This window comes from Cavia porcellus, unplaced genomic scaffold (assembly GCF_034190915.1).
Source record: "Cavia porcellus strain 051 isolate PalLab524CR breed Dunkin Hartley unplaced genomic scaffold, mCavPor4.1 scaffold_22, whole genome shotgun sequence".
NCBI lineage: Eukaryota > Metazoa > Chordata > Mammalia > Rodentia > Caviidae > Cavia > Cavia porcellus.
The window spans coordinates 10,208,790-10,222,185 of NW_026947505.1; the positions used below are offsets into that span (position 1 = coordinate 10,208,790).

General features: G+C 42.8%; 1 protein-coding gene across 4 annotated transcripts in view; it reads left to right on the forward strand.

Moving 5' to 3' along the window:
• Positions 1 to 12,741, forward strand: part of Aig1 (androgen induced 1) — a 218,847-nt gene extending 206,106 nt beyond the window's left edge. For all 4 annotated transcript variants that reach the window (XM_063233405.1, XM_063233403.1, XM_063233402.1 and 1 more), the window contains 2 exons: positions 8,387 to 8,550; positions 12,130 to 12,741. In XM_063233405.1, coding sequence (XP_063089475.1) covers positions 8,387 to 8,550; positions 12,130 to 12,157 — 192 coding nt within the window. In that variant the 3' untranslated portion in view covers positions 12,158 to 12,741. The remainder of the gene's footprint in view (positions 1 to 8,386; positions 8,551 to 12,129) is intronic.
• Positions 12,742 to 13,396: the final 655 nt, after the last annotated feature.

Sequence of the window (13,396 nt, forward strand, 5' to 3'; positions counted from 1 at the left end):
AGACAGGACGGTGGAGCCAGGTAGAAGCCCCGGGATAAAGGGCACGTGAGCCTTCATTGTCTGTAACAAGGAAGCAGACAGTGCCCTGCTCTGAGCTCTGACATGTTTCAAACCGGGATACAATGTGTCCAATCGCTGATTTGGAAAGATCGTGGTGCAGCTGTGAGGATGAACTTTAAGGGGGAGAGATAGATTTGGGGCACATTAGAAACTATTAGGGTTGTCTGGACATGATTGTAATGTAAATTAAAGTCCTGATGACAGAACTGGGAGGAAAAAAATCAGTGTATTGGATAGAAGTCTGATGTATCCTTCATCAGGCAGGATAACAGTTTGTATGTGATAAAATAGAGGGAGGTGTCAAAGATGACTTGCAGGTGTTTGAATTACAAAACTGAATGGACAGCAGTGCCATTTGAAGAGATAAGGAGTGTCCAAGACTTGGAGAGAAAGAGCATGACTTTGGCATTCGATCTGTTAAGTTTGGTTATCTTTAAGATGTTCGTGGCATTATATTACAATGATGCGTGCATATCTATGTTTATAGCAGCACAGTTCATAATAGATAAATCTCAGAAAGGGGTTCTATGCCCATCCGTAGATCAATGGACAAAGGAAATGTGCCATTTATACACAATGTAGGATTTCTCTGCCATAAAAAGGATAAACTCAAGTCACTTACGACTAACTGGATGTACTTTAAGACCATAATATTAAGTAAATGAGACACAGGAGTTTAAATATTACGTGGTTTTTCTTATATGAGCAACCCAAAATACAAATAAAACCCAAAATAAAAGCTACATTGTTCCAGTGGGAGTGGGAACAAGAGGTAGAGGCAGGAGGAAGGGAAAGGAGTGGGAAAGGGATGGAAAAAGAACTGAAAAATGGGAAACTGGATATCAAGCTTTTGCAAATGGGAAGGCAAGTAAGAAGGACCAGGGAGGGAAGGCAGAGACAAGATGAAAAAATGTGATATACATGCCCCAGCTCATGATAAATGTGGTGATTATGTAATGATAAAAATAAACCTTCTAAGGAAAGAAGATGTGCATCACGAGATGTCTTAAGGACTACTTGATAACATTTACTGGAGTAGAGAAGAAATTTTGGTTAGGACATAAAGTTGTGAAATATTCACGTATTTACTGGACATTTTGCAATGGCTGTGAATGAACTTATCTGCTGAGAATGCATAATGAGAGGAGAAGGGTGAGACACCAAGCTTTAAGGAAATTCCTGTTCAGTGTTAGGGCAGCAAATGTTGAACTTACAAGAGGGCACAAGAAGAGCATCCACAGTAGTGGAAAGAATGGGCCAGGGCTGTAGCTCAGCAGCACAAGCACCTGCCTGACAAGTACGAGGTCCTGCGTTCAACTGCTGTTCGGAAAAAAACAAAGAACAGTGCACGTTCAAAGTCGTAGAGGGAAAACAGAGAAACTGGTGTCAAGGACACCCGTGTGTTTTCATGGAGTATCAAGAAAGAAGCCCGACTGCTGGGGGTGAATGAGTGAGCACCGAGTAAGGCGATGACTCCTGTGAGTGGGCACCACTTTCTGGGTAAGTTGGGTTTTGAAGAGGAGAAGAGAATTAGTGCAGTATCTGTGATGGTGATGCAAACATTTTGCCTCTGCTTTAAAGAAAGGTGTTTACCAGGTATATCAACTGTGGAAAAAGTGGTCTGAAGGAAAGTTGAAGGTACAGAAGAAAGGCGAATGGTAGGTGGAAATTACAAAGGGGGAGGGATTTGTGTGCCCATGGTATTCTTATACTGAGCCTTTCTTTATTCTGACTACAGACTGTGAAAGCAGCTCAGTGGTAGAGCCCTTGTGTAGCATGCAGGAGGCCTGGGTTCAAACCCCAGCACTATCAAAAACATAATGATTCTGACTGTACTTGTAAGTGTTCCTTGATATCTGGATCCCTTGCTAGACTGCATTCAATTACCTCTTGCCTCATTTACTTCTGGACTTCTAGGGGCAAAGTACACAACTGGTAGGCATGGACAAGTGTTATTTTTTAATTGCACATTAAAATGAATGAAATTGAAAGTACATCTAATACAATAGATAATCACAAGTCTTAGGGTAATAACACACGCACACATATACAGAAACACCACGGTTGAGTTATTAGGCAAAATTAAAATTACCACTACATTCAGCATAACTACTTGGGCACGAAGACAAGAAGGTTTTTAAATGAGACAGAAATTGAAAGTCAGCCAAGAACTAAGAATTCCCCACCCGCAGATGAGCAGGCCATGAGTCATCTCTGCAGAGCTGAACCCTGATAATATCAGGGAAACAAGTGATGAAAACGTACAGCCTGTTCCAACAAGTGGGTGCATCATTTGCACCAATTCAGGTGAACCCCCCAGTTACAGGGTTTCTGCTGCTGACCGGCCTGATGACCTTCCAGATCTAGGAAACCTTACAAAGCAGGTGGGGAAAAAGCCCCACTTCTGTTTTAGAGACAATATTAAAAGCTCATTGAGGAAAACAGTCCCATACAGTTCCAAAGACAAATCAAATGCGCCTTTCTTTCCAGTTTTGCAGGCTTTTAAATCAGGTATTTTAGTATAGTCTCATATTTTTACCTGTGAAGTAAGGATAATTACACCTTTTGGGGGATTTATATAAAGCAAAGAACAAGTTCATGAATCCTATTAAAACATCACACTCAGAATGCCTGGCAGATTATACAGACCTGCAAATTCTGCATTGGCAGTCTTGTCATCTTGTCTGTGACCTCTGATGTCTACACCAGTGTAAATTAAGATGGCATTATATATCTAGGACCAGATGGCTGTAAAAATCAGTATGGAGATTCCTCAAAAAGCCATAAAGAAACTGGCATGGTGGTGCATGCCTATAATCCAGCACTTGAAGGCTGAGGTAGGAGGATCGCTGAAAGTTCAAGGCCAGACTGAGTTACAAAGTGAATTTAAGGCCATCCTGAACCACATAATGAAACCCTGTCTCCAAAAGGAGAGGGAGGGAGGGAGGGAGAGAGAGAGAGAGAGAGAGAGAGAGAGAGAGAGAGAGAGAGAGGAGGAAGAAGAAGAAGGAGAAGGAGAAGGAGGAGGAGAAGAAGAAGAGAAGAAGAAAAAAAACAAAAGTAGAAATTCCCTTTGACCAAGGTATTTCCCCTCTAGAGATCTTCTCAAAAGAGTTAAAGATATCAAATTACAGTGATACATGCATGCCCGTGTTGATAGCAGTGCAACTCACGATAGCTAAAACTTGGAATTAACTTATAAGTTTATCAACAGCCAAATGGATAAATAAAATGGTATATTCGTGCTGAATTACTACTCAGCCATAAAAAAAGATAATTTCGAATCATTTGTAGAAAAAAGGGTGCACCTCAAAACCATAAAATCAAGTGAAATAAATCAGACACAAGCACAAATATCACATGGTTTCTCTTATATGAGAAACCTAAAGTTTAAATAACTTAAAGAGCAAAATAAAAGATAGATGTCACAATACAGAAGGTGGATCCCCTGCAAATGGGAAGAAGAATTAGAGAGGGAAGGGAAGAGAGATGTGAAAACAGTGAGGATGTGTAATGCACATGTACCACCTCCTCATGATGAATGCAGTCATTGTGTGCAGTAAATAAACACTAATAATCATAGAAAAAAGACTAGATGACATAATGTTCACAAAGAGTTTTACAAAATTAAAAAAAGACTTAACTAGCTCGTAGGAAACGACAGCCTATCAGTCAAATCCAGGCCTCTATGTGTGGGCCCTGTGTGTGTGCACATGTGTGCATGCATGTGGGTGTGTGACAAGCTAAGGATCCTTTGACATTTGAAGTGGCTGAAAAAAATCAAAAGAAGATAAGCACTGCGTGACATGAAAATTACATGAAATTCAGATTGCATTGTTCTGAAAAAAAAAAAAGTTCCAAGGGCCAGGGATTTAGCTCAGTGGTGTAAGCGCCTGCCTAGCAAGTGCATGGTCATGAGTTCAATCCCTGGTACCCCTCAAAAAAATGTTTTGTTGGAGAGCCTTCACTTGCTTACATATTATCTGTGACTGTGTTTGCACCTCAGTGCTAGAGTCCATGGGGCAGCCCACAAAGCTGAGTTACTTACTAACTGGTTCTTTGCAGAAAAGATCAGTCAACTCTAGATTTAAATAGAATGACAAAGGGCATTGTGTTTTGAGATTTTCTTAAATTATTGGCAAAGTTCCTGCTACATAGTAGGAGCTCGATAAACAGGTGTAAGTGGCATTGTCTTATTCCATTATTAATTCATGAAGTCATTTTTGCATGCACACCGTATGCCAGCCTCAATGGCTGCAGGATGCCGAGGTCAGCATGATGGAAAAAGTGCTCCTTCCTTGGAGTCACCAATAAATGGGTAGGAGGAAAAGAGATGGAGAACAGAGAGTTTCAGGATGGGAATTGCGGGGTTTAGGCACGGCAACCATGGGCAATGTCACTGAGAAAATGACATTTGAGTACAAACCTAAAGGATGCAGGCAGCGCTGGGATGTTGGGAGCAGGGAGGAGTAGGAGGAGAACCAAACCAGGACCCGGAGATAAAAGCACTTGGTGTGCGCAGGAACAGCAGGCGGGCAGGATGGCTGGAAAGAAGTGAGCAAGAGGGAAAAGAGTGGAAGACGAAGTGAGGAAGGCGCTGGGGAAGCTCAGCCAGGCCTTAGCTTCCCAGGGACACGGGATTTTAGAACAAGCGAGAAAACAGTCGCATGGCCTGGCGTGCACTGCATCCGGATCCATGCAGCTGCTGCAGTGCAGACACTTAGAGAGGGACACCTGTGAGGTCAAAGCCACGAGGCGGGAGGTTCTATGAGCAGCGACACTGACTTGCACTCAAGTGGCAGTGAGGTGGGAAGCAGGTGTGTCGGATAGGCAGCTGGCGCCCCTCACCCAAAGATTCAGCTGCCGGTGGATCCAAAATATTCAGAAAAGCAATTCTGTCTATGCTGAATGTGCACACACTTTTCTGTTGTCATTCCCTAAACAGTGAGTTGTAAGAACTACTCACTCAGCGTTTGTGTTGCTTGAGGTAGCCAAGTAATTTATCTGTGATTTAAAGTATGCAGGAGATGTGCAGAGGTAAGATGTAAATACTGCACCATGTTATCTGAAATGTTTGCATCCGTGGATTTTGGTATCTGCAGGGTATTAGATCTGATTCCCTATGGACACTGAATGATGACTATATTTGGAAAGTAGTAGAAAGTATGGGCCTGGAATGTGGCTTATGAGAAAAAGAAAAGTCAAATATGAGTCTGTCTTTTCTTTTTTCTTTTTCTTTTCTTTCATTTTGTTTTGCTTTGTTTTGTTTTGTTCTGAGACAGGGTTCTACTGTGCATGTTAGGCTGGCCTTGAACTCACTTTGTAGCCCACGCTGGCCTTAAATTCTCAGAGTCTCCTGCCACAGCCTCCCAAGTGCTGGGATTACAGGTGTGCACCACCATACCCAGCTTGACTCCAGTTTTTCTAACCCCATCTTCTACTGGGGTAATGGAGTGGTCATCAGTTTGAGAAGGGAGAGATATCAGAGAAAGACGTTTGCCGTTGAGCACCAGGGGAGAGAAGGGCAGGGGATGTGGGAGAACCAGATTACAGGGAGATGTTAACACTGACACGTTCCTTGAGAAATGCCATCGCACCTCCAGGGGCAGATGTGTAGTGCACAACTGGGTGTGAGATTCTAAAATTCAGAGGAGCCATCCAGGCTACAGATGCAAATAGAGAAGGCAGCTAAGTATTCCTCTGGTGATGAGGGGACAAGGAACATGGTCATGTCTGTTTGGTATTGTAGGCAATGCCATACACATCAGAGGTACATTGCCAACAACATCTAAAAAGTAGATGTGTTAGATTTTTTAGAGCATCAGAGATACTCTAAAAGCTGCAAAGGAAAGTTTTTTCTACGAGAAGCAAGTAGACTACCAAGATCTGGTATAAAAAATATGATTAGCATTTATAATTAGAATTGCTCCTGATATCTCTAATTGAGGAAATAGTTTTACAGTGAGTCAGATTATAGCTTCATAAGTTGATTTTACAGAAATTAATTATAACATTATGGTATTAAATTTGGGGGATATTACATATTATCTCCATGGAAATTAATAAGCCACTTGATGGATGTACACCATCTCCTTACATCTGGTAAGATTAGGGAGAAGCTGGGCATGGCTGTGAATGCCTATAATCCCAGCAGTCAGGAGGCTGAAGCAGGAGGATTGCTGTGAGTTCGAGACCAGCCAAAGCCACACAGTGAGTTTATGGCTGGTCTGGACTACACAATGAGACCCTGTCTCAAAAAGACAAATGGAAAAAATCAGGAAGATAAAACTGTTTGACTTACGAACAAACAATATGGTGTGTGAGAATCCCACGGGATAATTCTAGCCATTTAATTTTCACTGAGTTTCATAAATGCTTCAGTTTCCAAAAAATGTTATTCTTATTAACGTGGCCTCCTTTTGTGATGAAAATCTTTGTGTTTGGACTGCTACCCAGGCAGACTTGGGTTGACTCCATGAATGTTTCTCTGCTGTCCAGCAGGCTTTCTCAGTCCATCCTTTGTTAGTGCCTTCCACAACCAGGAGCCTTTGTAGGTTTCTCCTAATCTCCACTCCATGAAAACTGCATATTTTGATAAAATGTACCAAATAATATCCATCATTTAACCATTTGTAGTTGCACAATTGTCACTGAATATGTCCATGTGGTGATGTAAGCATCACGACTCTCCGTACACAAAACCTTTCATCATCTCTGACATGGACTCCCGTTCTGCACTCCTCGCAGCCCCTGGAGACCTTTGCTGTACTTCCTGGGTCTGAATTTGCTTATTCTCCATGTCTCCTGTCAGCGGAATCATGCAGTAGTTGTACTGTATCTGGTTCATTTTACTTAGCATCACTTCAAATTTTATCCTTGTTGTAAGATGTGTCAAATTCATTAATCTGTGGCTGAGTAACATATATCTATATATATGATTTCACTTATTCCTCTGGTGATGAACACTTGGCTTATTTCAACTGTGACCCTTGGTCACCCTTGGTGTATAATTGCTTTCAATTTTAGATATATACACCTAAGCGTGGAATTGACGGTCCATAAAATTTTAATGTTACAGGTACACTGTATTCACATGTACTATATGTTTGTGTGTGTCTATGTATTTGTTTCTATATGATGTTAGCTGTGTGTATATTCTTTCTATATTAAAAAGTACAGTTGTTGCACAGTACCCAGAATAAATTTTCACCTCCATGAGAATGAGGTCACCTTCATCCATAATTCAAGCTCTAAAGTAAAGATTTTAGAATTCCTGCCTCAACACGAAGTATGTATATAGCTAATAGAGATGAAGGCACACTGCTAAAGAGTAAAACCGTGGAAAATATGAACAATGACCTCCAAAACACCTAAGTATAAAAGGTAATCTTTATTACCAATGGAGTACAGTTACTTGTAAAATAACTTCAACATTGACATACAGCAAAGAAATAAACCCTAGAATATTTTGGAAAAGAGCTATTCGTGGTCATGTCAGGACTGAGCCAATGCAACAACTATTCTAATTCTTGAAGGTGGTAGCAATTGATACGCTTCTGAGACAGAATATCTTCAGAACACAAATAGCATGATTACATGTAAGTGTGTAAATGTAAAAAGTGAAATAAGTGTAGGACCTGGCAATCAGAGGATAGGAATGTTGGTGTCTGCTAGGTCATAGGATGGTTGTGCCATCTGTACAATGCATATTCGTGTCTGGTTGGAAGGTGGTTGGCAAGATACCTGGTGCATACCTAGGTTTTATTACAGTGTGATTGCTGAATGTTGCATGGTTTCACAATGTAAAGAAGAGATTGAAAAGATTGTATAACAGTATGAAATAACCCAGCAACGTCAAATATCTGACAAAAACCCTTGAAATGTTATAAAAGACAAGGAGAGTCCAAGGAATCAGAGTAAAGACAGAGTAAACGTGTCCCTCGATGTGATGGGCGACCCTTGAGTGGATCTTGGAACAGAGAATGGACATTCATGGAAAAACTGAGGAATTCTAAATAAGCTCTATACTTTAGTTGTAATTGCTTAGTTGTTGTAAATGTCCCAGTATTTTGTTAACAAGAGGTTAGCAGGCTGAGTGTGGGACAGAGAGGAGCTCTCTGTCCTCTATTTGCACCTCTTCAGTGAGTCTAAAATCATTTCAGAACAAAAAGCGAAAACATCCAACTTTCGGTAGCTCCTGAGTATCAGAAGTTGTGACTGGCAGCTGGTGAAGAAGGGTGGGTGAGGATGTGCACTTGTAACCTCGCAGCTCTGACATCTGCCACAAGAGTAACTCCTCGCTGTCTCCTTTGCAATCCTGTGGCAGGGTGTGCTGGGTGCATCATGTCACCGGCATGTGGGTGTACCCTTTCCTGGAACACATCGGCCCCGGAGCCAGAATCATCTTCTTTGGGTCGACAACCATCTTAATGAACTTTCTGTACCTTCTGGGGGAAGTTCTGAACAGCTACATCTGGGATACACAGAGAAGTAAGTATGTTTGGGGGAACATAAAACAAGAGAAACGCCGCCCACCAGAGCTCTTCCAGAGGCAGAGGGAAACGCCCCAGCAGCCCGCCCCGTGAGCCTGTGCACAGGCTGTCTTCAGAAATTTCAGCTTTATAACGATCATATCAATTTAGGAGCTGCTGGCCGTTTTACCTGAAAGATTTACTACTCATACAGTCTTATTAGCTAGTAAAACAGCCAACTCTAAGGAGGAAAAAAAAGTGTGTCTGTAAAATTTTATAGGGAAAAATACAGTGTTAACAGAAAAGAGAGTTAGAGAAGGTTGCTCTAACAAAATGCCACCTTCACTAAAAGGATCCCAAATAAAACCAGTAAGTTATTAATGTAACCAAACAGTCTTATTCACAGCTCCAGATATCTCCTTGCAGTGGACTCGGAACCTCAGACTCGGTTTAATAAAATAACATGAGGCCAACCTACTAGCAAATTGGAACTCTGTGAAACCTTAAGATAGGCTACGTTAACAAGCAAATATTTGCTTTGTGGAAAAGGAAAGTGAGTCATAAGCTGAATTTGCTAGGGCTGCAGTAACAAAGCACCACAGGCTTGAAGCCCTCAAGAATGGGACTTCGTTGCCAGCATATGTAAAGGCCAGAAGTCCCAGGTCACAGGATTACAAAGATTGATTCCTTGTGAGATCTGGGAGGGAAATACCTGTTCCCAGATTCTCAAGGGCTGCAGTTAACCATCTTCCCAGTCACTGGTGTCCTCTCTGTGTAGGTGACCATTCCCCAGCTTCCCATTGTATAAGGCCACCAGTTACATCTAATGAGGGCCCACCCTGATGACATCACTTTCCATTTGCAAAGACCCCATCCAAATGAGGCACGGAGACACTGCGCATTAGAAATTAAATACAGGATTTGGGGATGCATGCTTCAGCCCAGAGCACTCCACCCTCTCCCCTCGCAAAATTCACCTCTTTTGCACATGCAGAACACATTTACCCCATCCCAGCAGCCCCATCACACTCCATTTTTTCCAACATCAACTCAGATCCAAACATCACATCTTGAATATGACATGAATCGGGTGTGGGACAGACTCTGGATCTGATTGTTCCTGAAATAAAGTTGTTCGCCAGCTGAGTGTCAACCTGTGAAACAAGACGAGGTTACCTGCTTCCAAAACACAAGGCAGGGCTGGTGTAGAATACAGTCATCTTCCAGAAGGAGAAAGGACAGGAAGGAAGGGCTCACGGTTCCCAGCCAAGCCAGCTGGTGAGCAGGTAGTGCTCCCTTCCATTTGAAGGCCTCAGACAATCCTCCTGGGCTGGATGCTGTGTTCTGAAGACTGTTGAAGAAGGAGGTAGCCCGACCTGGCCATAAAGCCTGGGGCCAGCAGGTCTGCCTCGCTGGCCCTGGGCAGCAGCCCCACCCTCTGGAACCAAAGGACAAGGAGTCTCTGAGCCACTTCAGAGCTCCTGCTCTTTACCTCCATTGTCCTTGACCTTTGCAAGCCACACTGGCAGTGTTTCTAATGATATAAAATCCTCAGAAACCATGTTGACCTCTTGTGCCATTCAGAGGGGGCCAAGGTACTAGACAAAAAGGTCCCGCACCCAAAAGGAGGAAGCGAGGCTAGGGTCAGGCCTAGGTGTGCAGAAAGTCTTTTTGTTCGCAGGCATTCACTGGGGCTTCTCCTGCAGGCCCACAAAGCCAGAAATGTCAAGGCGCTGTCCCAGGAGGAACCCTTCTCCCAGACTGGCGACATGCCTGGGACTGAGTCATGTGTGTCACTCCACATGTGCAGCCTGCTTCTGCTCTGTGGCAGGTGTCTCTGTGCTTATGTGGAGTTACTTCCGGTTCTTCCAGACATTGTTTACAGCTGCCCCCCTCCCACACACACACACACACACACACACACACACACACGCCCCTCACAGCTGCCAAACTAAAGTAAGTGGGGACCATTTCCTTCTGTAGGTCAGTGAGCACCCCGTTTTCCATGAAGATTCCTACATTGCCATCACTGCGTGCCATCCGCAGTGGAGCCCTGGGAGGAAACAAACTTGAGAAAGAAAAGTAAACTCTCATTGAATCCTGGCCACTTCCAATGGGGAGGGGATGTAAAAAGAGGCTGGACTCGGTCATGCGTGCAGTTTGAGCAAACCGGTGTTGTGCTTCCGGCCCTTTCCGGGGCTCCCCAGCAGTGAAGACACGCTGGATCTTCTTGCATTCAAGCCAGTTCCTGCTCCGAGGGAGAGTCCTTTTTGCACTTAATCTGAAGTGTCTCTAAATATGATTAACAATAAAGGCTTTGCAAAATGTGCCATAGGTCTCTGCCACTTCTCCAGCCCTAAAAACACAAGAAAAGACTGCATAGAGACCCTGTGGGGGCATCACCACATTCACCTGCAGCCCTGTGACCCCCTGAAACAGGCACGGGGCGGTGAGAAGGGTTTCCTAATGTGAGACCTAGAATCACGACCCTTTGGGGTTGGATTTAATGACACATGATGTTGCAGGGCCCTATGTTTCATTCTGATTTCCTGCTGAGCCAGCTGTCTGTCCCTTCCCACTTCCCTCTCCTGACACAGACCCTGTTTCAGGTGCCACAGATAAAATCAGTAAAAGTCCTGTCCTCAGGGAGCTAGGGACCAACAAACAAAACCTTCAGCATGGTATTTTGAATTCTTTTGTTGTATGTTTGCTATTGAAACAAATAATCAAGAATTCTCCAAGAATTTGGTAAGATTAGAAAATTGTTACACTACGAAGGAAAGAAGAGAGCATTTGCCAAACTGAGCTAAAATTCCTAAGAATGACTTGAACTTGAATGCTTTCATCCCCAGGAAAGAATAAAGCCTCATGGACTGTTCACTACTGACAACAGTGTCTTAAGGGCACAGGATACACAAGTCCTGCAGGAAGAGAGACATGGGTTTTAGGATGGGATTGTTAGCAGAGAGTTTGAGTGGGTGTGGAGCTGGGTGTAACTCAGAGGGGAAGCATTTTCCTAGCATGCAGGAGGCCCTGAGTTTAATCCTGAGTTGTAAAAAGTTTTTCAAAAGTATAAATGCATCCAGAAATAAAAAGCTCTTATACCTAGCAAGTTTCCTATGAAGTTTTTAAAAAAGTTTTTAAAAGTAAATTCATGAAAAAAGATGTTTTTTAGCTTTTTAAAAAAAATTGTTAATGTTGTTAGCTCTTAAGGAGTAAGTTTTAAAAAAAAAAATCAAAACTTGAGGTCTGTTTGAAGGGGCTGGGCGCATATAGCTCCTGTGGTTAGAAGCTGGCAAGGAACATCGGGGGATACCATACAAACTCCACAAGTCAAGGAGCACCCTGTACTCCCCGAAGCGCCGAGAGCCACCATGTCCTAGAAATACTGTGTCCCGATTGAGAGAAAGGGTGGGGAGAGAGGTCACCGAGGAATGTTCTAGAGAAAGTTGTAAACGGCTTTCCCTCTTTGCTGGAGAAATCAGGAGAGAGAGGGTACATGGGGAAAGTGTGGGAGATGAGGGTTTTGTGAGCAGTTTCGGCAGACCTGCTTGTCATTTAGTTTGATGCTGAAATAAAACACTGCTTTCATTTCCAGGTATGGAAGAAGAGAAAGAGAAGCCTAAGCTGGAATGAGATCCCAGTGTAAGAGGAAGAGCAGGTGTGAGCCGCTGTGTTCTGTTCCCTGCTGGGCCTTAGCAGCGCAGGACACAAAGTCTGGATGGAAGCTACCGTCAGCCACCCGCCCCTGAGGCCGACACCTTCTATATCTAAAACTCTACAATGTACAATACACTGGTTTCCCAAGTCACCCGCACTGTGCTGTAAAGAATTCTTTCCAAACACATTGCCGATAACATCCTTTTTTCTTTTCCAGTTCCATAATTAACTTCGCTCATCAGAGTTTCATTTTTGCAGTCCTAATTCCATTTAGCCCAGGAAGAATGAAATGTGACTGTTTCCTGTTGAGAACCATGTAAACATCAGGAGCGGCTGGGAGGCCAGGCACTGAAGGGGATAATGCACGTGGGCCCCTCTGCAGGCCCCAGACCAATCAGCAGAGGTGGTTCCTAGTGCAACAAAGTTACAGCTGCCTCAGTGGTCAATGTTAATAATCAGCTTACTCAACACCTACTGTAACTTGGATCTTGTGTTTAACTTGTGACAGTCTTCCCAGACTCAGACTCTAATAAAGATCAGACAGTCCAAACCTGGTGGCAGCGTGGTCCATCTCAATATCCTAACATTGGTGTGTCTTTATTTTCTATTAACTGTTGAGAGTGGGTTTATATACCTGTTCTTTCCTGTAAGTTTCTGATTTTAAAAAGGTGTGTTTTTTTAAATAATGCTAAAAAAATGCCAATTATAAAATCTTGACTCGAATTTTGCTTAATTTTTATTAGTACATGTTCTCAGTACATAACGTTTACATTTCCTGTGTGGAGTTGGTACACATACACATACACATCTCAATGCTCTTAATGATTTTTAAAGTAGCAAAACATAGTGTTCTGTGAATTATGAAATATGTTAACATAAACATAGGGGTTGTTGTCCATGAAAGTACAGATCAACTAGTGACGTAAAACCATTTACTAAAAAAATTATTCCTAAATTTTAATTGGTCATGGAAATCAAGAAATGCTAAAAAATCTCGCCCTCCCTGTCTTTCTCTGTCGGTCCCTCTCTGTCTCTCTGTCTCTCTCTCTCCTCGTCTCTCTCTATGTATGCACATACATATACTAAGCAAGCTTCATTTTCCTCATTGACTACTACCAAAGTCATCATACCCACCTGAACAGTGGAGAGAAGTTTTTAGGATGCTTCTGGTAACTTATTTACAGATATCCAAAGTAAATACACTT